The sequence below is a fragment of the Nestor notabilis genome, unplaced genomic scaffold (assembly GCF_000696875.1).
Source record: "Nestor notabilis isolate BGI_N333 unplaced genomic scaffold, ASM69687v1 scaffold4832, whole genome shotgun sequence".
In the NCBI taxonomy this organism is placed as follows: Eukaryota; Metazoa; Chordata; class Aves; order Psittaciformes; family Psittacidae; genus Nestor; species Nestor notabilis.
In genome coordinates, this window is record NW_009917754.1 from 45740 (window position 1) to 70390 (window position 24651).

General features: G+C 38.9%; 1 protein-coding gene across 1 annotated transcript in view; it reads right to left on the reverse strand.

Annotated features, from left to right (window-relative positions):
- MANBA (mannosidase, beta A, lysosomal) overlaps window positions 1-24651 on the reverse strand; it is a 37982-nt gene that overhangs the window by 13062 nt on the left and 269 nt on the right. Inside the window, exons 2-12 of the mRNA XM_010009386.1 lie at window positions 24215-24320; window positions 22149-22319; window positions 19406-19529; window positions 16816-16991; window positions 13769-13879; window positions 8591-8742; window positions 7338-7455; window positions 4490-4576; window positions 3769-3936; window positions 1461-1679; window positions 215-379 (exon numbers count right to left, since the gene is read on the reverse strand). Coding sequence (XP_010007688.1) covers window positions 215-379; window positions 1461-1679; window positions 3769-3936; window positions 4490-4576; window positions 7338-7455; window positions 8591-8742; window positions 13769-13879; window positions 16816-16991; window positions 19406-19529; window positions 22149-22319; window positions 24215-24320 — 1597 coding nt within the window. The remainder of the gene's footprint in view (window positions 1-214; window positions 380-1460; window positions 1680-3768; window positions 3937-4489; window positions 4577-7337; window positions 7456-8590; window positions 8743-13768; window positions 13880-16815; window positions 16992-19405; window positions 19530-22148; window positions 22320-24214; window positions 24321-24651) is intronic.

Sequence of the window (24651 nt, forward strand, 5' to 3'; positions counted from 1 at the left end):
CTCCCAACTGGGCCAGTTTCTGGGAAATTCCCCGAGAAGTATTCCAATAAACTAGAGACAAGCTAGTTCCAAACTAAACTGGATTCTTCAATGCTTCAGTGCAGCAACTTCCTGCATGATTGAACATTACCTAACAGAATATGCCCAGATTAAGCTGACAGTATCTATTGGAACAAGCATTGACAACTACTTATACTAAAGACATCAGTGTTACCTGAGTGAGGTAAATCATATCTTTGAACTTCTTTATGGGATCTGTGCTCTGAGGAAGCTTGAAATGATACCCAATCTGTTGAAGCATCTGATCATTGCCATTTTCATGATGTTGTCGATGGAGAGAAAAATTGCTTGTGTAGGACCAGTCCTCAGCAGAGGAAACCTTTTAAAACCCACAAAAGTAAGAGATCAGAATGAAAAGGCAAAATGTGTTTTTAATGGCTGACAGGATATTCAGGAAAGGATATCCATATTATCGTCCAAAACCTTTAAAAATAGTAATATATTTCTATAGTGCTTTGTGCAGTCATGCAAGGATTTTGAATGAGTAATACCCTTTACTTATACTCCTTGTAGAAATAAATGAAAGCAGACACTGCTGTTGAACCCAGAAGAGTGATATTTTGGTCCAACGTACACCATTAGGAAGAATGGCATATTCTTCCTAAGGTTCAGTTTGGCCAAGGTACCTCAGAGGTTTGCTTGCATTCGTTGTAAAACAGGAACACCCTTAATTAAGATGGAAGAAAGTACTCTAGTCAAACATATTTAGGCAAAAAAAAAGATACAGAAGTTAGTAGGCCTATAAATTCTAATAATGTTCATATTTTCAAGCTCTGCCTCTGAAAACACATAATCATGCAATAGGTTTTTTCAACTAATGACAACACTGCAGCATAGCTCATACAGTTATTATTGTCAAGCTTGCATTGTAATGACAATCGCTATAAAACCTTTTTATTTAAATTTGTTCCCTTTTAGGCTGGATTGAATATTTTTTCATTGCTATTAATATCAAAGAATTTACTGATGATGTCTTAGATAACATACTTTGCCCAGCAAATTGAAAGGTACATTTTGAACACTTTTTAATTGCATGTATGAGTATCAATATGATATTCATCTCTCTCTGAACAAATGGACAAACAGCATGATATGTGTCTGTTCCAAATGGGTAAAAAAAAGATAGAATATACAATATCTAAATTTAACAGGAGACAAAACCAAATTCTCTTATACACAATACATAAAAGCTCCAAACTATTTAAGTAAAAGAAGCTGGGAAAAGTTATAAAAATAAATAAATTTTAAAATTCAGCACAATTCAGCATTTGTCATGTTTCTGTTCTATTTTCCGTATTATCCCAACTACAGTTCGGATGCTGTACTTCGTTGGGAAGAGGCTCATTGCTCTCACTAAATGAGAGCAGGGGGGACAGTAAGGTGTGGAAGCCCAGCCTTACCTTTTTGATTGTACTGAAGGAAGGCCACGACTGAAATCCATATTCTGAAGCAAAACGAGTTTTAGGATACACTGCCCAGTTCCAGCAGTCAATGCTGTAGTCATAAAAGTGAGTGTCACCATAATGGGTATCATAAGGATTCTGAGAGACCCAACCTTCTTTAACTGACTCTAAGCCATTGGTGGGACTGGATGCAACAAAAGGACGACTCTTATCTTCCTGGGATTTAAAAACAAAACAAAACAAAAAGACAACCCCCTTACAAAGTGATTGGCTTTTATCATCTGAATATGCAGACCATGTTTTGAAAAGGCAGGGCAGCAGGGAGAACATGCCTTTTTCAAATTTCTGAGTCACGACCTAGGAAACATTCCCCTTTGTGTCCTGACATTAATCATCTGTACTTACTTAATCAGCTTCTTATTTATGTTCTTGGAGGACAGCTGGGCATGATACTGCTTGCTCTGCTGTTCTAAGGGATTCTCTCTGCATATCAAGAGATTTTCTATCTTTACATGCTTCTAAATTCTTAATGAAAGCTATTTAAAATGTGCCTCATGAAAAATAAACTCAAGGAACGTTAATATTTGAGTATTGTGACCTTTTTTTATGGAAAATCATTACTTTTTGCAGGAACAAGACCATGATTTTCCCCTTTCTTATTAAGTAGTCACCTAAGTTTTGTCCTAACAAAGCCAAGCTATTATGCTACTAACGCTTGTATGGTAGCATTACACGTTATTGTCACTTTGGCCAGCTCTGCATATTAAGATAGATGAGACTACAAGAAGGATTATATTTCAAACTGTTCAGAGCTGCCTTAATTTATGGCCTCAGTAGATTTAGTACACTAAATCTTTTAGCAGTACCCTACAAAGTACTGAAGGGATCCTTTTGCAGGTGTAATTAATTTAGTACCATACTTGTAGTAAGATAGAGGCCTAACTTAGTTACCAGTCACAAGTTACAACAATTGGCCCCAGTACAGCAAAGCACTTAGACATGTGCTTCATTTTAAGGAATAGTCTAGTTCCCCCCTCTTTTTTTTTTTTGAAATGAGTAATTACTAATTAACTGAAACAATTTACTACAAGATTTCCTGGATTCCCTGAAGTCTTTAGCTCAAACTTGGAAGTTTTTTTAAATTATACCATCCGGTACTGCTCGTAGTAGTTACAGGTTTCCTCAGCTGGCTTGTATTACCAGGACCTGAAATTATTTGACTGTATGGTTCCTTCTGGCACTCAAAATAGCTATACCATGGGTTTAAAACAAAAGAGGATCTGTCTTGGACAGCAATGCCGCATAAGTGATCTGTAACTAAAACACAATATCAAGCCAAAAGACTTGACTTTGCTGCACATGCACTGGCCATCCAACTCATGTAGCTAATCACCAAAACACCACAGCATACCTTTACTAACAACTCAGTTCCAAAAAACCTAACTGAAATACAGAAATTCGTGTTTCACAGAAATACAGGAATGTAAGACACCATTACCATTCAGAATGCATACATGCCTTCAAGAGCATAATCCTTTTCAGCAGGTTCTTTCAAATCTGGCCCCATTTTATTGTTTCCTCATATCTCAGCTTTTTCAGTAGAAGGGTATTCTATATTCTCAGAGTACAGCTACTCTGACAATAGCAGCAGCCTCCAATAACAAGCAGTAATATTGCTGTCACCTACATACTGAGCGCCTGTCTTTGCCAAGGGGAAACTTCAGGTTATAAGCCTCATAACATGAAATGTATCTCATTCTGAAAAGTACAGAGATTAGACTAAAATTACCACACCATGAAGTCAGTAAAATCGTATTATACAAGGAATAACTGAGTAGGAAAAGGCCAGTAGCATTCTTAGGTTAACAAAAAATTATACGTTAATTTGAGACTTTTAAACCAATTCCACTCTAGATACACACATAAAGGAAAAAAATCAGGATAAAGAAAATCTGACCGTCTAGATTAATTGATTAATGGACAAGTTGATTTTTGTCCACTGAAAGTGAAGGCATTTGTGGAGGTATTAAAAAATAGGAAGGAAAAAAAGAAGCAGAATCCATTTGCAAGACCATTTTCAGATCTTCCTTTGCCTATCACAAAGTGCTAAAGATGTAATTTTTTATTTGTTTTACTCTGAGGATACCCATTAAGTTTAGAAGAGCTTGAAAAGCGATTTCCTCAATAATGTGCTGGGTTTCATTTCCCAAAACGATTAAAAAAAGAAATCCCAAGTTGCTCAAACTGCAAACATTAAAACCTTCTATCAAGCCATATCCCCCTACATTTTCTGGAGATCACTTACAGCAAGAACTATTTCTCGGATGTTCTTCACATAAAGCATAATGTAGTCTTTGATATAGACTTCTCTGTCAGCATAAGGTATGGAGAACCAGTTGCTTGCAATTGCTGCTTCATTTTCATTGTTACCACTCCACAGAATAATTGATGGATGGGATTTTAAACGCCTTACCTGAAATACAATTTACAGTGTCAGAAGTCCAGCAAAATTACTTCTCTTAAAAATAATAAAGTATCACTTTATTACTACTTGAATCACAAGTCCATATGCATATTATATATGCTTAGGCTGCAATTCCTGGTTTTATCTGCACTGTTCACTATTCCCTCAGGTCTCTACCAGGTTCAAGCTTTTGTAATACACACCCACAGAAGGGCAAACTTTTAACATACTGACATACATCCACCTTACACACGTGTACCTCCATCCTCACCTACTCAAGCACACGGAATGGTCAATCCTGTGCTAAGGCATGTTGCAATCATTAGAGGTTACTCTCAGTGAATGCTCTTAAACAGCCTTGAAAGAAGGCAGTTTGGACAGAAGGAAAGCTTGACCAACTACTCCTGCAATAAGTTAAAGAGGATTTAGCAAGGTTACAGTGTCTCCTACATAAAGGTACATTAATAAACACTTCCTAATAAGCATTTTTGGAAAGCTAACTTACACAGTCAATAAAAAAACGGGTAATTGGAAATAGAGCTTCAACACATGGACACAATACCTGATGAGTAACTTCTACTCTTACAGACTCTAAGTAATTCTGGTCAGTTGGATATAGTGCACATGCAAACATAAAATCCTGCCAAATCTACAAGAAAAAAAAAAAGTTAGCAAATCCTTTGACATACTTTAAAAATATATGGTTATTTGGATGCACAATCCTTTGTTCAAACAGAAGTTATTTATATCAAAAAAGAATTAAACTGAAATGTTCCATTTGTTATTCTTGGAAAGTACCACCAAAATAATCACATCCTCCACAGTGTTCAGGATGTACATACTCCACTATAGCTTTCCTCAGTATCAGAATTACAAGTATTTACCCTTAGGAATCAGGTCCTGGTAGCCTTCACTGGTGAGTGGAATATTGCTCAGTATATGGAGTTCAGCAAGTGTCAATGGAATAATTAGAACCCATGCATTGCTCAAATGTGAACGTGCATCAATCTCCAGCTGAACAGAACAATTCTGTATTTACTACTTGGGAGGTGTAACACCAAATCCACACTACTTATTAAAAAGAGACAGTAATTCTTCTGACGTGGTATCAAGCACACTTACCAGATATCCAAGTATGCTTGTCAGCAAAACACTTCCATACCAAATGCACAAACTGATCTTAAAAAGAGCAAATATTACCCAGTAAGAGGGACAGAAACAGACTACATCCTCTAACAACATAGTGATTTTTCTCTTTGAAGAAAGATGAAGTAAATCCACTAGAGAACAGCAAGCCTTTCAATTCAACAAGGAACTCCATTTGTACCTCGAAGGAAAAGAATTACAAAAAAAAGGAAAAGGAAGAAGCCCAATGAGATGCACAAGATTTCTTGTTTAACCTGTTCTACTTTTTAAATTGCTGTAACTTTGAGACTTCTGCTTGTCTATGGTAATGAAATGGTAATGTAAAGATCTCTTGAAGGAGCACATTAACCTGAAGGAGACTAAACTTTTCTGAACACTATACTACATAAACAATAGAGACAGACTGTCCTCAACTCTTTTCAGTGCACGTTCCCTAGGAAAACTGAAGATAGGGAACAGGAAAGTAGGAGGTAATGGATCCATTAGTAATTGTTCCACTCCTAGCACTGTACAAAAGAATCAAAGCTGTTGCTGAAGAATCACTTAGAATACTTTAGGGACTTTGTTGAGTCAAAACTCTCTTTTGAAAGAAACTTTATCTCACTGTTTCCCCTCACAGTGATCTATCACTGTTTTTCCTTAGGCACAGTTTGACTCTATACACTTTTAAGCCTTTGCAAGACCATCAGAAGAAACAAAACCAAAATCCTCCAGCATCACCCCCTCCAAAATAAGAGTCTGATTTTCTGCATCTACCTACTATTTTGGCTGCTAAATAAGATCTAAATCTTGTATTGAACACTGTACAGACACAGTTCTAAGTGGCCTACTTAGGTGCCTAGTGTCAAAAATGAAAGCACTGTAAGCGCCCAGAAGCCCTGAAAATCAGGGCACTCATTCAGATGACTAAAATAGATGTAACATTTTATTTTTACCAGGCACACGCAGCAGAAAGCAGCAAGGTACTGGTTCTGCCTCCCTGCTTTTTATGCTCTAGAGTAAAACCAAACACACTTCTTTGGATCTTAATACCAGATGCAACTTGGCCTTCACTCATATAGTGGCTATTTGTCAAAACTTATTAATACGTGCTTCCAAGCTCATATAATAAAAGAGACTCATCTAGGGTTATCAGTGTTTGCAGCAGGTGTTCCCCTTACAGCTACATTCATACTCAATTATATCTTGTTCAAAATGGCCCTTTGAATAAGGCCTTCCATGCTTGGCTTCAAACCAAGTGAAATATTTTTGTGCTAAAAGTTAGAACCAAGAACCCCCAAACCTTTTCAACTATTGATATAAAGGAGAAAATACTTTTAAAAGAAAAAAAAAATCCACTCCCACAGCAGAAAAAAGCATGACTACTTTCTCTGGTATTTTAATAACTCCAAGGTGGCTGAAATCACTAAACTCAAACACAGCAGACCTTAAATCCTCATTGAGGTCAGATTGCAAGGCTTTTGCTCTCAATCTGGGGTATATCCTCAAACACTCAGGTTCTTCAGCAGGGCTATTCTCACATGAGCAAGCCCTAAACACAGCTACAGAGCCCCACAGTCTGGCTGCTGTGAGAAAAATATCGTTTGATCTCATGAATAACCGCTCTCCCATGCACTACATGTTTTACAACTACTTGACCATGTGTTGCAAGTCCCTGTTGATGCCTAGAGCCCACAAAAGTTCTTCTATTATGTTCATCATTACAGTGTAAACAACAACTTCCTGCACTGAATGACATCACTAGTACCGGTCCCTCAGCCATTCATTTCTTCTCTCATTCTTTCCCAAGAGAGTAGGAACTGTAGAACTGGGAGAGAGGTACAGTACATAAAGATGGGAGGTTTTTTGGTCTGAAAAAACACAGACAGAAAGACACAGTCCTGTTGGGGAAGGTGAAGACGGTGTGGAGAAAAAGAAGTGGAGATGAAGGGTTGATTCTGGGAAGGGAAGTAGGGATAAGTAAGCAAAAGCGTTGTAGCCTTAGTTACTAGAGGAAATACAAGCTGGGTTTCTAATATAAAGTCTCCAGAATATCACCTCCTGTTTCAAGAGACAGCCTCAGTAAATCAGGAACCATTCAAATTAAAAAGAAACTTTAAAAAAGTCAGGTTGAATCAGACTTCCCAGGTTGCTATCTATCATGTCTTTTGGAAGGATGGCTAGAACTTATGTATCAGTTCTCTTATTTTGTTCTTTAGAGTGGAGTTTTATTTTACAAGTTTTTGTCAGTTTTTAAATAAGTGTTCTGTGTTTATTGTTTTTACCATTATTCCTATTTCATCACAAATATCATAGAATTCATCTTGTTCATATACACCTCCACCCCAAACTCGAAGTGCATTCATGTTAGCATCTGCAGCAGACTTCAAGAGTAGCCATAATCTGTCAAACACAAAAAAACCCAAGATTTATACAAGTTTTGTGAAACAGTATCACTTAGGAGTTTCTAAGATTATACACACACACACAAACATAACAATCCCCCCCCAAAAAAAGCAACATGAAAACCCAACCCCAAACATTCATCATTAGCAGGCTATCTAAAACTTGTATCTCTGATAGAAACCAGGCTATTTTGGTCCCTTCTAAGCCTGCATATCTGGACAGAGCCCTCAAAAAGTAATTCTATGTGCAGAAGAAGTTAGTTGGTCCTCTTAACACTTATGAAATAGATGGAGTGACACATGCAAGTAAGTGCTTTTACAGAAGCATTGGCAGGACCAGATTTGGAAATACTGTATTTCATTAATCAGGTGGTCCTTTTCTCCTTAGATATTCCTTGCTTTAAATATCAATCACTTGAATTCAAATCCTCTTTTAAACACATTCAGAAATCTGTATTCTCTTCCCAAGTTTCACCATGCATAGCAAAAAGGGGGAAGTGAGAGGGGGAGGAGAAGGACTGAGACACTGAGTCTCATTTTAAGGGATTCAGGCTCCATTAATTTTTTCTTAACCATGCTGGCAGCCTCTAAATTGCATGTGAATGCACACTGGAATGCCCTGTGTCCTGGTTCCCCACCTACCTGCAGCAAAACCTAGTCAAAGTACAGCATGGCCCCCATCCCACCTGCATCTCTGGGGTGCTGTGTCATTGAAACCCAAGAAACCTGGACCAAAGGGGGAAAAAAAGCGAGAGTTATGCAGTTATGTGTCCCTGCATGAGATGCTTTAGGACATGGCTGAAGTACACTTCTCTGAGTACCAGTGAACATGTTCTAGGCAAGGCGAACAGACAGCCTGAGGATCATCCATAAAAATACCTGAAAGGCCAGTAACCTGTGGACAGCAAACAACCACCTTCCCATCAGTTATTGCACTTACATGCCTTGAACATCACTCGGATCTATTAATGTTAATTCAGCCCTAATTCTGAGGCCTCCAACCCACAATAATTAGTGTTCTACCTTGAAAGGAGTTCCACCTGCTAATGCCACCCTTTAACAGAGGGCAGAAGGAGAATCAGGAAGAAGAAAACATGATCCTTTCTCCTTAGGGAACATAAAATGTGACTTACGTGTCATAGGTCACTCTGTCCTGGAAAGAATCTGCTGGAATCCAGTTCGAGCCCTTAATGAAAATGGGTCGGTCATTGATTCTGAAGTAGAAACTCAGACCTGGCGAGCCATGAATAGGTTCTTGAACAAGTTCTACTGTTCGAAAATAGGCCTGTGAAGATGGGAAACTTTGATTTAAAGCGGACAAAAATAAATGAAAACAAAATTACAAAGAAATTTTGGTTATTTGTAAATGAAAAGGTAAGAAAACCATTACAAAAGGGATTCAACTGAACACTAACAGCTTAGAATTTGTCAAGGAGTCAAAAAATATGGTCACATCTCTAAATTCCTGCTTAATTAAAACACACTGTAACAGGGCTAAAAAGACTCCTGATAAGCCTCTTCTCTTTTTAAAGTTACTACCATATTGAGAGAGAAAGCATGCACAAGCGACTGTGCACGTGCATGCATGTATATATGTAAGAGACAGGTGTGTGTTTGCTTGCTCCAGAACTCAGTCAAAAGTCTAGCTGAGGACCAGTGGGAGGAATACAGTGGTTGCAATAGATCAGACACATCATTTAATCTGCAATTTTCTCCTCAAAGAAGGAGACTGCAGCAGCTCAGCTGTAAGTCTTGTCCATGAATTCCCAGCTTCAAGTTGATCCAGTAAAATCAAAATCTTCTTTTGCTACCCTGAAATGATACCTTTTTAATAGGCATACCAATTAAAGAGAAAAAGATCTGTGTGCAAACACAAATGCTGGTTTGGAAGCGAAGGGCCCGCCCTCTGGTCACTGCAGCTGTGTTTGCACAGCATGATCAGCAGTAAGGTTTCAGCGAGACTAGTTCAGCTAAATACCCACTAACTCTGTGCAAAGTATTAAAGGTCATTCCAGATAAAAGCACATCCCAAGCAGAAGCCAAACTCTTACAGCTGCTCTTTCAGCCTAATATCAGTATTGTGTACTGCACACACTGAAATAAGAAAACGTTCCTCCTTCCTGCGCAGGTGGAAGAAAAGTTCTCAAGAAATAATTCTGGACATTTTTGGGGATTTAATCTCAGTCAAAGCAACAACACTGCTCTGAGGGGTATCCTAACTGCACTGACAAACACAGTCAGTTCCACAGGCATGAGAGAGCAGTTAGTTGAGTACAATAATACTTCGAACTGACCCCAGATTTGTAGCAGTATTTTCCCCTTCCTGCAATGGGGCAGATGTGGAGTAGCTGCCATGTTAGGCTCCTGCACAGCTGCAAAACATTACAGAAAACTGCTCTTTCAGGGAGTCTCCAAATGCTTTTTCTCCTGCATCCCTGCTCCAGTTCAAATTACCTAGGCCAGAAAGAAAACTTTTTCTTTCTGGTACCTGTTGCTCAGCGCCACAGGGAGACGATTAGGAAAACAAATAAAGTGAAGGAACACTAACAGAAAATTTCAGCTAACTTGCACCAAGCAACAAGTTTGGGTCAGAAAAGCAGGAACCTCTTTGTTTCTAGACTACCCTTAAGAGAGCAACCGCTCCTCCCTCAGATGACTGTATTTGCTATACCTTTTCAAAAGGTCAGTTTGTACAGTACAGCCTGTTCTTTCTGCCATGAGCTACAGTTGAGACATCTGTCAGTAAATGAGGCTAAAATTAACCTAGTTAAGGGCAAGTGATATACTTGTCCTTAAGATAAAACGTAATTCTTTATTTCACACACCAGACAAAGCTGAAGTTCAAATGGGAAATTATTAATCCCACTGTGGGACAGTGTTTTTTAAACTTCTGGTTTATGAAAAATAATGCAGAAAATTCTTTCTAGTGGCACAGAAGACAAAATTACTGCTTTTTTTGCTTCCTCTTTGGTGCTTCTTAGTCAGCTGGACAATTATTAACTATTATTAACACCTGGAGAGACACAATGCACATGACAAACTAGATGCATGAGTGGAGGCTGCAGATCACTGACCTCAAACTAAACTCCTCTGCATCACGGCAATGACCAAAAATAGAAACTGAATGAATAAATAAATGGGACTTGCCCCAAGTCCTGCAGTGTTTTACAGTGTTGCCCCAGGGCAACAGTGGATTAGTGGCAAGTGGGGCTCAGCATCCATACCACTAAAGAAATTCCCAGCTACAGAGAAACTACAAAGTCTCCAGCGTAGCTCTTTTTTGTGGCACAAAATGGAACGTGCTCTGTAGTTGAGGCTCCCAAAGCATTTGAGAGGTCCTCTCAATGGATGTCATCACGCAGGTTGGGACTGTCTCAGAGTGCATTTGTAATGGAGTAACAGAATTTGTAATATTAGTAACAGAAGTAACATGATGTTGTTTTATTCAAGCCCCAGTGGAACTCATGCAACCGGCCAAATCCAAGGCAATCTGAGAGACTGAAACACCTAGCCAGAACCACCCTGCTCCTGGGTGAGCTCCTCAGCCCCATTTCACATTCCCAGGCCTTCAGAGTTCAGTGCCTTTGTGTTCCCACTTCATTACTCCCCAGGGGCCCATCCAGTAACACAGCACCTCCTCCTGTTCCTACAGAAGCTTCCTTCTGCCTTGCAAGGTAAAAGAAGGGCAAAGGGAGACAACTAGCATCCAGCATGCTTGGTTACGTGCCTTTCTGCCTATCAAGGCCTTGACCAACTTGAAATCTGTCAGATAGACCTTGCTGCCTGAGGACTGAACATTTCTCTGAGTCTTAGAGCACAGAGAAGAGGCTCTCTGCCCAACACAGACCAATCAGCCGGCTCTGTGCACTATTAAGAAACAGATACCTCTTTTTTTAAGTCACACACAAAGGCTTTATACCTAGTTAAATGACCTGTGGATCACATCTCACATTCCTGGATTTAGCAGCAGGAAAAGTAATAGGGATGAAGATGCCTAGAGTTGTTAGGTCACCCCAGTGATCAAACAAATCGGCATGCATCATGAAAGCAGTGTGAAAAACTACAAAGCCAAAAGGAAAGACTTCTCGAAGTCATGCTAAAAGGCATGGCGGGGAAAGAAGGGATAGAGGGAAGAAGGAAAGACAGCCAGAGATTAAGACCTTCCAAGTACTAAAATAGCCTCATGAAATAAAAAACTCCGATTACAGTGTTGAAGAAATAAACACACAGAAAGATGGGGAAACAGAATTGAAAAGTAAACAAATGCTTCATAAAGCAGTGAAAAAGGTAATAAATTCCTTGATGTAGGCATGGCAAGAAGAAAAGCAACTTATCAATAGCAAACAGGGCTGGATAGACCCTCCCTCAAGAAAATTTCATTCTGAGATAATTTCTGGATCTGACTTGGTTTCACATTATCCTGAGAAACAAACTCTAAACCAAAGTATTCAATAGGAAAACAAAACAAAATCAAAACAACCCTGTCCTGGATGTTGCCTTTATTCTGGTTCATTCTTCTGCTACTCTCATTAGGAGTGAGTAGGTAATTCCCTCAGCCAAAGAGGTCCCCAGCACAGCTGGCTGGAGCTCTATAGGGCTCCCGCAAGTACATACTGGGAGGCTACCCAGATATTTTCCCAAAAGATTAGATAATGTTTTGGAGACTACTCTAACATGTCAGTAACCAGAGAGTAGTTCAAGCTAAGTAAGGGTAGCCAAATCTGACATAAACCCAAACTGTGTTTTCTCACATATACAGTTCTTGCTCTTCAGTTTTTGCTATCCAAAGTTAGGTAGATACTCCTATGGAGACAACCCACTTGTGAAATATCTCATCCCTACTTTTTTTTCTTTTTAAAAAGAGAGGTGGGGAATGTATTCCACCTGAATACAGTACTAGGTGAACAACAGAACTGACAACAGAACAACAGCTTCAAAAGCATTTATCCATGATTTTATTTCCTGAGCTACTCAAAGTTCTTATTAAGCCATGTGAATGTTGATATTCAGCCCTGCTGACATGAGAGCAAATTGTACTAGAACATGAAAAAACTGCATATAGAGCCTTTTTGCACTCATACAGCTCAGGGCAGGGGGCAGTGACGGTGGTGGGTCTGTGTCTGTCAGAAACCAAGACACAGCTTCACAGAACATATAAAGGAAGACTAGACTTTACACTACTAATCTATAAAGACGTCACATGATGGTTAATTTATAATGCCCACTATGTGGTGCATTTGCCTTTTTTAATCCTTTCTCCTTAAGGAGAAATAAAGAAGCTTGTGAATAACTTTTGTAGACCATTAAGTCCCTATAATCATATGCCACACAGCTCTATGAAATATCTTGACACAACTACCCAAGTGGAATCAATAAGTTTGCCTATCATTGTGCAATTTTCACATGGCAGCAACAGAATTTTCCTGTTTACAGGCTTTAAAGCCATATTTCCTACAGCCAGTTTTTCCAAGCATAATATGCAATGTTTATTTGGGTTTTATATTTTCTTCAAAATTAAATTGCTAATAATAGCAAAGAATTATTATTATGACTTCATAATCAAACTAAGGGCTAGCCCTATAATGACCAGAACTCCAGAAGCTACTGCTTTTCATAGGATTTTTCACATGAACAAATGTTATAATAAATAGCAGTATAGATGCTTGGTGCTTCATTGGACAATTGAGAATTACCTCTTTTAGATTCTTAGTAAAAAGAACCAGATAATTATACAGCAAGCATGTTGCAGGAACCCTCTTGCAAATATCCCTTAACGTTACTTTCATGGTCATATTTAAGATGTTACCTCTTCTTAAACCTGAAGCACATCTATCACATTCTAATAAAGTATGTTAGCTTTTTAGGAATGTGTTTATCCCAGAGGGTTATTTTTTTTAAATTTGGTTAACAAAAAAAACCCTCAGTAATAAACCTTCACATACTTTATAGACAGCTAGAAAGGTTTTTCAGTGTATGATACAAAACCATCAGCATAATATATAAAGTTTAAAAGTGGGGTATTTTCATAGATAGAAAACTTAAGCAGTAAACATTTTTCCTTTCTGAGGTTTCCAACTAACCAAGTCATCTTCCAGTCTGAATGCAAGCAAAGGTGTCCATACAAGCTAAAGCTACCATAAAACACATACACGTACATCATGACATTGAAAACCCTCTTGTCTCTCATTAGCATTTTCACACACATATTACAATCCAGCAAAATATTCAAGAGCTCTAGATACCTGCCATGCAGAGCAGATGTTCTAACACTAGCAGTGCTATACTAGCTGTAATCAAGCTGAAGGGCTCACCTTTGAAAATTTCTCAATCTGGTATCCTGTCTCCATAATGAAAGTTGTTGTCATGTTGTATCCAGTTTGTTTTCCATGTCCATTTGGCCACCAAGGCTCCACTGCAAAACTCTTGAATGTACAAGACAGAAAATCAGAGCAATGTGTATAAGAAGAAGCATAAAATGCACCATGGGCTCAGATATCTTTGGCTGAATTACCACAGCTCTAATGAGTTTTTGTGCCTCAGCTGAGCCATGGTAACTAGGATCTCTCCAGCTGCAGCTCTGAGGTAAAAATTATTTAAAGAGATATCTGTGTCAGGAGCAGATATTGTTCACTAGCCTCTGTATCATACCCCTCCTCTCATTGAGGAACCCCTTCTGCCTTTTCAGCACTCAATACACACTGAGGTGATACTTTTCGATTGTGACTTTGCTAATACGAGACTATGCTGACTGCTTATGTCAAGCTTTTAAGACAAATTTCATTCTTTTTAGTGTTTTCTGTTTTTTCTCTATGCTTCCTAACCACATCATTAGTATTCAATAATTTTTACAAACATAAAAAAACCCTGTGTCTAGGATGACAGAATTATTTTTCTCATTTTTCTAGCACAGAGTAATATTTATACCTTCATCCCAGCCCCCTAGTTCAGCTGCTCAGTCCTATTGCCAACATTTGCCAGCTGAATGCACAACCCAAAAATCGTGGAAAGAAAGCAATAATGCATGCAACCAAACAATGGAGGGATCAGAACTGAATAGAGCCATGTAAGGAGTGCCTCAATCTTTTCAAACAAAATGCGGCCAGAGAGCAGCCCAACAATACATTTCCCTGTAGCCATACTTGGACACAATCATGAATGTATCTACTAACATTTCAGCTTCCCCAATGCGGAATTATCATAACTGCTTGTACTAATACTAATACTAAAATACTAATCTCTGTGTTGCACGGATACAAATGGAAGCACAAAATCAATGTGTGCCTCAACAGCAAGGGAGCATTCACAGCTGCCTGGCACGGCTGGAGTGTCTCATTGGCCACCAATGATGTCATGCCCATGCTCACCATTATCTTATAAGCAAAACGCTGTCATGTTGACAACACGGCACTTTGTGCAGCAAATGCAGGAAGACTGCTACACATCTCGGGTGATACACACCACTCAAATACCTACTGATTTCACAACATGACCTGCAATAAGAGCACAACTAGAATCTCATTATTTAACAAGCACCACACAAGTCTGTTGTATAGAGTAAGGGCTCTGTTAGGCTCATATCTCTCTCATCATGAGAACACATTGCAGGGCTTCTTGCAAAATCAGCTGATGTGAATTCATGCAGCAAAGCCTTTTGTGTAGAAAGAATAAAAAAATGCTGTTGCCTCTGCTCTGAAGGGATTACTTCCTCACAAACTTGCAGTCACACTCCACTGACAGATCTCTTCTGAGGTTGGAGATGGGGCAAATAAATAAACCAAAATAATTTTTGAAGTTTCACATTGTAGTGCCTGCTTAATGTAATCCCTGAAAAGGCTAAATGGAGACTAATGATTGTTTTAAATGAAACTGGGTATTTGTAATTGCTCATGCAACTTGCATATCAGATGACAAGAGTAGCAAAAATCATGTTTGTATGCTTTTATGCTTTCATGTCAAAATAAAATAAAGCACATAAGTATGCAAGTCACTGAATGTTCACACTAGAACATAAATACCCTGCTTGCCTTGAATACATGCTTTTTCTCCACTCAAACAACTGGTAAGAGCACTAGAGAACACACACATAGTGCATTCAAACTGGGGAAACAAATGCAGGGTTACACAGCAATGGAGAAAATCAGTAAAGCAAATAAAATATATAAAGGTTTGAGGGCAGACCCTCAGTTTTTAACTGCCAGAATTGTCAGAAGCCCCAAATTCCTGCTCACAGCACATTGCTCACCCACAAATCTAACTGTGCCCTGTAGCAGTGAAGCAGATGGCAACTCTCATTATGCTGCTGGCTCCAGCATCATCTGTGGCTGCTTCCACTGCACCTGCCAGGGTTCCCACCCTGCCCACTGGCCTGGGCCTGCTGCTGTCAGGTTCAGTTCTGCACAGTCAGCTCTGCTAGGGCCCTGCTCTCTGAGCAAGAAACCAGTACAAAATTCATGCTGCTTTTTGCCACACTGGGGTCACTGCCTAATTCAAGACAGCTACCTATTTGTCAGCTAGAACAGACACACTGATTTTCTTCATCTCTCAAGCCAACAGATCTTTTTCTTAATCACACCTAATAAAACTCAAGTTTCTAAAAAAAGAAACCCAAACCCACAAACAAAACAAATTCTGTAGAAGTTAAATCATGCTGGTCTGCCATGAGATAGTTTCTCAACACCCTCTGAAAGTAAGAAGATCAATTCTTTCCTCTTTCATCACCAGGGTGTATGCCAAATTCACTGGTTTTCAATTGAGTTCTCTCCTCATTAGAGCATCCTTTACTGCTCTAAAATTCCTCCTCAGTTTTGTCTACGCAAGAAACTACAATCCAATGTAAAGAAGTATTACTCCACAAAATTTCCACCAACCTTACTGCTAGACAAGTTCTTCATAGGCCTCTTTTGCTTTTGTTTACCTGAAAGAGTATCTACTAAAAGGTTTGAGGAATGTTTCCTCTTGAGAACCATGTGTATTGTAGTATATTCTAGTCCAAATCAGTCCAGTAAACAATAGCATGGGAGACAGGATACCTGCTGCCAGTTAAGTAAAGTGACATAGAGTATCCAAAGGTTATCTACCTAAACAGCTCATTTAACAGTGGCTGGTGATAATCTGATCTTTCTGTTTTGCAGTAAGGATAAGGTTTCATCATCTTTTTGATGTTGAGCTACATAGCCCACAAACAACAATTTTAGAGAGGAAAAGAACTGTTCTTTTATCCTGCAACAGACCTGTTTTTAAAGTCAGGAACGTTGTAAGAAAGGGGAGGGAGGCCTAACTGGCATGGAGACAGAAAGATACATTGGAAACCAGGGGAAACCTTTTGCACTTGGTCAGGCTCCCACATGCACCTCCTTACCTTGTTGATGTTTACAAGCAGCACAATGCTGCCTTCTCCAGGTTGAAGCACCACATTGAATGTTTGCTGTGTTTGCAATTTGGGAATGTTCACGGTTGCAAGACCCACAATGGGCTTGGAGCTGACTACATCAAAAATAGCCTCGATTTCAAGATGCCACTTCTGAGTACTCTTTACTAAGTGAAGGGGGAGAAAAAAAATGGGAATTTAGGAATTGTGCTTAAATTCCTACTAGTAAAGAGGATCTCCCATCAAAGAAACAATTCAAACACCTCAGACTAAATTTAACAATTTTCAGGCTGTGTTTGAACCAGACCTACAAGGTTAATTTTTTTGTTTCGTGCATTTCATATCTGTGTTTACATTTGCTGACTCAGAAGAGAACCACACAATATGATTTCTGTTTTTTAACTCTCTCTTTTCATTTGGAAGCCATCCAGGGGCTTTTTCAGAGTTCTGTACAAGTCAGACACCATGACACCAGTCACTTCATTAGGAAGGAGTTTTTTCCCCACCAACTCCCATAGACATTATATTTGCTTTTAGTCAGCACTCATATGAACATGGTACTCTTTGGGAAAGATCATAATCACAAGGCAGTACAATCACTTTTGTCAATGAAACAAAAACAGTATTAAGAGAAAATGAGCTGAATTCATCCCAGACTCACTAGACAAAATGAATGGAGTTATGCTGGGGATAAATTGGGCCCATCGTGTCTAGACTTGATGGGCTATATCTTTATGTTCCTTCTGCCATTGGAGAAACAAGTTAATGACTTCCCTGAGATCTCTCTACAGTTACCTCAGACTGTCCTCTCCTTTACAAAGCATACTGAATAAGGCAAACAAGGGTCAAGGGTACTCAAGATTAATGTGTAAATTTCCCATTAACTTCAGCAATTAAATTGCCTATCTGCGTACATAGCCTGGCTAATCCTATGCTTCAAACATTACAGGTTAACATCTAAACAAAAGTAAATCAAACAGAAACCAAGGAAAACTAGAACTAAGACACATTTTGTATTAATCACTTACTTTCTCTTGTCAGGTATCTATTCTAGCTCTCCTTCTAGGAGAGAAAGAGAGCTCCCACTAAAAGCAAAGTATTACATTCAGCTCTGGTGTGATTTTCACTGTTCGTAGAATGAATAGCAATGAACGTGTTCCCAAGTTTATATTCCATCCAGCATTACCCAGGGAAGACCAATTTTCTGAAATGTTGAAGGGGTTAAAAAAACCCCACCCACCCCACAAGGGTCAGGCATTACAGTGGGTTTCCCTCCCTTCCAAGTGCAGATAGAAATTCCAGCCCACTCTTAACTACATGAACTGTGGGATCTAGGCAGAGAAATCACGAACAATGAAACTTTTACAGACTCAGTGGTCAAAGGGCTATGACACCAAACCTGATGAGCAATATAACTGCATAGGCAGCTTAAATTCAAGTTATTCATTTACTCTTTACTCTTCAAATGTTATTGTGTTTGAATACTAATAAACTCTGGCTCTGGTTCCAAACCACTCTCTCTCTGCTGAATGAAAAAGGTTTGCTCTCTCCACTCGCCCAGAGAGCAAGACTTTACCTACCAGGAGGTGGAGTTGTGGGAATGTGGGAGGGACCAGAAAAGATTTTTACCGTAACTAAATTTTAGGGAGCACACAGAGTCTATGCTAGGGCTTTCCACGGAAATTCCAGTCACGTTAATTCTAGCTAAGACCTGCAGCTATTTCAGGAAGCTTTTAAAGCAGCCAGGGAGTGACGTCTTCCTCTTTTATTCATACACAACAACTCTATTCCCAAGGGCTGACACTCAACCCACTGCAGAGGACTCACGTGCTAGCCTTTACTCCACTGATGATTGGGCTCAACAGGCAGCGAAAGAAAGCACATGGGTGGTCGACAATGGCACATATTACTGCTTACAGAAAGTTTCAACAGAAAATTAACCACTTTTGCTCAGCTGCAATGATCTTCTGAACAAAGGAGGTGAAAATCAAAGACCATGCAAGTCAAGAGAGGAAACTGGTTCGGTAAGTTAGGTACCAGGAACACAGGAGACTATCCTCTCAAATTGCAGCCTTAACAAATTCTCCTTGCATAGCGCAACTGCTTTTCTCTCTCAGACTTCATGTTATGTCCTGAAAACTCCGTGCTCTTGAAACTCTGTTCACTGTGCATTTGCTTCCCAACACAAAATAAAATTCCCATAGCTGCTTTGTCTTTGTTTTAAACGGAGATGAGACAAAAGTGAGATGTATTTATTGGGAGTCTTGGTGAAAACTCATGCCAAAAAGAAATATTTACAAAACAGGAGAACAGGGGCTAGCCTCAGCTATACTACATATACTTCTGCAGTTATCCAGGGATTCTCAAGCATAAAAAGATTCTGAATTCTAACATTTTTAATCACTATTGTTTGTACCGAAGTAGTTTTAAGACCTAAAACGGTGTGCCATGGGAAGAACTGCATGCAAAGTCATGATAAAACAATAGAACCTTCCCTAAACTGCAGTTAATTGAGCTTAACAATAAAATGGTTCCTATACCAAAGGTGAAACAATAAAAACTAGTAACAGTGTAGACTTACCAAAGAAAGAAGTCAAAGAAAAGTAAATCAGGTGATAATGGTTATAGGCCTCAATCCTAGCATCTTTCCAGATCCCTTGAGTGGGAAAAGAAGGGCCCCAGTCCCAGCTAAATGAACACTGCTCCTGGAATACAGAATGATAATGTTACAATTCCCAATTTTTCACACAGACATTGATGCTGTGGCAGCAACAAAAATTATTTGCTATCTAGAAATAAAACACTGCTATGCACTGAAAGATTTTCTCCAATTTCCACAAACCCAGGAGAGCCTCCAGTATTTTACTCTTATTTCTTGATCAAACCTCTGTTGCTACTACCTATATCATAGAAAAAATAAAATTTTGTATTAAACATGCATGTATAGTGAAATTTTATATTCGTAAGAGAACAAAACACCACCTATACCACCACTTAAAAAAGCCCAAAACAGTAAAGATCAAAAAAACCCCAAGCCCCAGGTTTCTCTCAGTTCTGTTCTGAACTACCTTAATTTGTAATGCCAGTATTTAACTGTATATGTAAAAGACAAAGCAAGCAGAAAACTGATAGTTATAAGTATTAAAGTATTCTAAAAGAACAATATTAAATTAAAAATCATGGGTATATGTGAAATAATTTATTTCCTATTTTTTGTTGTAACATTGCAGATTAGTTCAAGGAAAGAGATGCGTATGTCTGGCGTGTTTGTGTAGTTCAGTCATGTTCGCTGTTTCTCCCCTTTTTATGGTTCTTTTATACAAAAACAAAAGGAACAAAAACATGGTTAAGAAATAGCTTAGTTCTGGTTCTAACATCAGAATAACTGTCAGAATTATAAAATGCTGGTCAGGCAGAGAAGTATCTACACTGCTTTCCATTTAACTGTTTTCAAACCTGGTCAGACCTCTAGTTAACAAATCCCTTCAGCTGCCCTCCAAGCTGCACACAGCCCCAGCCCCCAAAGCAAATACTATAGATCTCCTTAAAGTCTTGTACAGTGACCCACAGTTCTAAATTTAGAGACTAATAACTTACAGCCAAGGCATACTAATTTTGGCAAACCACATTGCACAAGTCTGGCCTATCCCTTGCATTGCTGAAGCCAGCCTGCCTGCCTATCAAGTTGCAAAAGAGCCTTCCAGGAAGCAAGCACTGTACCTATTTCAAGTGCAAAAACAGGGACAACACATTCTTAGAAAACAAGTCAGACTGAAAGTCATTTTCCCTTCATAAAAAATAAACAAATGAATCACCAACAGGTTGTCAGGTTTCACTAATAATATTGCAGATACTGCTATCAGAAATAGTAGTCATAGGAATGATATGCTTGTATCACTGAAGTACATGACCAGTGCAAGGCTTGAGTTTTGTCACAAATTCCTATTAAGATTTAGATACATTTACTGCACTTAATACTGAACCTCAAACACGTGAATAGCTCTCCATTAAGCAGCCAGCTTACTTTAGCAATGTCCTAGTATGTCTGATTACTTTTAAAATGTGACATCACTGCTGTTGGTGCCATATACTCGGAACTAAAAATGTTTCTGGAAACGTCTGGAGCAGCTTCCAAGTACAGCCAAACAAATCCTTTGAGGAAAAGCACTAGGATACTTTCTTACAAATTTAAAAGTATAGCTCAGTAAAGCATAAAATCATTCCTGGCTATTTTTTCTCTATAAATAAGACTACAGCTATTTAAGTGCCTTCTTCCTTCCAAGCTCCTTCCTGCACTGATTTCTAAGAAACACAATGGACTCAGAAAAATTAATCAACTTTTTAATACACAGTGAAAATAAAAGTAGCAGCAAGTAGTAATACAGACAACCTCTTAATCCTGAAGGATCTTCCCAGAACAATATAGTATCCCTGTTCCCATTACCAAATTTTAAAGGAACTTGCATCTGGGTTTAGATTACCAGGATTCTAGTCATTTTTTTGAGGAGACTTTAGAAGGACTTCATTAAAAAGATCAAAAATAATTAACAAGAAAGGCATTTAAGTGGAAACAAACATGCAAACACACCCAAAAAGAGAAATTCCAAAATAAGATCACCTAACTATTGTCTCTAGCTGCTGTGAAGCTATCAGAAATACATGAGATGCTACTCAAATGATAGTTTGCTGTGAATGAGTTTGAACAGAAATGAAGCCAGGTCTTAAATCAGAGCTTCTGAGCTTCCTTCATTGTGTATTACATTGTTGTTTTCACTGAAAATGTCCTTGCAAGTCGCACTTCTCAACACCGTAATAAGATGAGAAATCTTCTGTTAGGTAACACTTCTCGGGACATGCCAGAGCTGACCAGTATAAATAGCACAGCACATGAGCAACAGCAAACACTCACAAAGCTGCTTGGCTGATATTTTTACAGCCTTGGCAATACACACTGGTATCTGCAACAGTGAATCCTATTGTCAGCATACATTGCTAAACCCACCCAGTGGATCAAAATGTAATGATTACACATTTCCCAGTGCTATCCTGCTCTCCTAGCAGCAAGTCTCCTTGATGACTCCTTGACAAAAACAGCCTTTTAAACATTCTTATCATCCAGATATGAAGCCTGGCCTTCTTACGCCTCTTGCATTATCGATATGCTGATTACAGGTTTCTAGGGGGACAAGAGAAGGAAGCTGCAATGAAAAATATGCCCTACTTAAAAAATGACATTGCAGGTTTCAGAATACATCTGTAAGGACAACACACGGTACATTCCTCTTTCCAAGCCTGAAGCCAGAGACAAACAATTCTGCCCTTACCTTTCTAATGAAATTAGCATGGCACTCTCCTTTCTGCACAGGTGGAGGGCACTCCGGGGGGATGCTGTATCCTTTGTGACATCTGTTTTGCTCTGCTGTATAGGAAATGGCTGATAAGAAACGGACTTCAATAAAATTGACCTCCTTGATCACACTGGTAATATCAAAGCTCTAGGTCAAGAAAACAGAATAAAATCATTGCAGTGCTGACATTTGTTTGTGAGATTTATAATCACTGTTACAATGGGATTTTAATACCATATGTATATTATTTAAAGGCATTTGAAGTACAGTCTCAACAGGGTCTGGTTTTGAAGGAAAAGAAAAGCTACTTCTTAAGCTGAAAAAAGAAAATACACAGTAACATTCTGGATACAAGGAGATGTTTCTGGACAAACCACTTTCCCCATTCTCAGCCTTCACTGCAGGCTGCAGCACTCTGCTTGCACACGGAAGTGCCTGAAGGCTAAGGACAGCAAGAGAGTCTTTACCCTCCCTTCCTCACTCAGAACTCATCTGCATCTTTAGAAAGACACCTTGTTCCAACTTTGAAAGCTGGTCTATACAGGAGTCCTTCCAACTCACAAAGTGCTGGTAGTTTATCTACCACAAAGCACTGAGCTGCCTTTTGCTTGAACGCTGCAAAGCTGTATTTCATGCCACCTGCACTTTCACCTGCAAAATATGTACAGATACACCTTCCTACGCCAGCACCAAATGAAGCAACTGGGGGCTGCTTCACTGGGTCACAAAATCCCCTTCTGTGTGACTGGATAGAAGGATAAACGTTTACTTTCAGGACTATCCTGTGCTATCCAGGTAATATGTTCCAGCGGCTAATACCCATTTCTTCTTCACAGCATTCACCTGCGACAAGCCAAGTCTTGGTGATTTTTTCCAACCTGTGAGCAGCCCAGCTAGCATCACTGTAGCATACAGCAGAAAATTACAAAGCAAATAGCATCCCCTGTACAGGGCCTTCACAGAATCCTTCCTGCAGATGTTGTTGCCATGTGGAACAGGTGGACAAAGCAGAAGTCTGGGTCACAGTAATCCTACACTCAACCTAATACAGTACACTCTGGTTTTACAGGGAAGGCCATTTCATGAACTGTTACAATCTGAGACTGAATGAAGTTGCAGAAATAAGGACAAAATAATATCCCTTCCCAATTCTACAGAGCCTGCTACTGGCAATCTCTCCAAATAGTGAGTAATTACAATTTCATAAAAGCTCTATGAAATTTCTTATTTCCCTGATGGTAAAACTTAGCACAGAGAAACTATGTGATTTCTTCCAGGCCACACAGACCCAGGTGGCAGAATCAAGCTCTCATGTCTCAGGACAGTACCTCTGCAATAAAACCTGCCAGAATGGTAAATGCTGATATATTAAGACACCAGATTGCCTTTATAATTCAGATACTCCACTAACATTGTTTCACTATTCCATTAACATTCTTCCTTTAACTTTTCCTTTTCGATTCTTTTAAAAGCAAAGATTGTCTGCTATGCTAGTACCCAGAATAATTTTTATCAGTTTGGTTTTACCACATGATGAGTACTCCCATGCTTACATAAACTAAGTCAAAAATGCAAGACAATGTTATCAAAAGCCCAATATTAAATAAATCAAACCCCTATCTAAAAAAAGGCATGGAAACACAAAGGCTTTACAACACGTGCATTTTCATTTCAGGATTCACGTGCAAACCAGCCTAATACCAATTAGTAAGCAGATTTACAGCTAATATAACAGATCTAAGCTTATGTTTTCTTGGAGTTGTGACAAGAAGCAAGACATATTATTAGCTGAACTAATCCTCTTGCATGGGGCCACTCATTTAGAACAAGGCACATTCACTTCTAGATCTGACCGTGTTACTACTCAAAAGGTAACTATACTCATTCTAACAGTTATCAGATTACACATGCAGTCCTCAGGTCAACACATTCTGTGTCTAAGCACCTATTTTTATGTGTGCTTGAATGCACTGGAAGTGCTTAGCACAAAAGGGCTTTGAAGAAAAAACAGAACCACCTTCAGAAATAAACACGTTACTCACGTATCTGTTGAACATATTGTCTGTTCTCCCAAGAGTGACATTGTTAATCAGGATCTGTGCTACTGTATCCACTCCCTCAAAAACCAAATTCAGTTTCTGCCACTTTCTACAGAAGATAACAAATGCATAAAACCTGTTAGAATACATAGAGTTAACAACATACAGGAGACAGAAAATACAAAAATGTGTATCACCATAATCGTTAGCAGCAGTTGCCTCCACTACCTCCAAAACCATTTGACTTAGTGTGACTCTACTATATCTTTACATAGTCAAATTATGACGACAGCTGAAATGGCTCAAGGCTGCACTATGGCATGTTCATATACCCACCAGATCAGATGGGCTAGCTTCCAATTAGCCCAAGCATTATCCTTCCTCATTTGGCAATTCATAAGTAACTTTTAACAGTTGAAAAGAAAAAGAAACAAAATAAA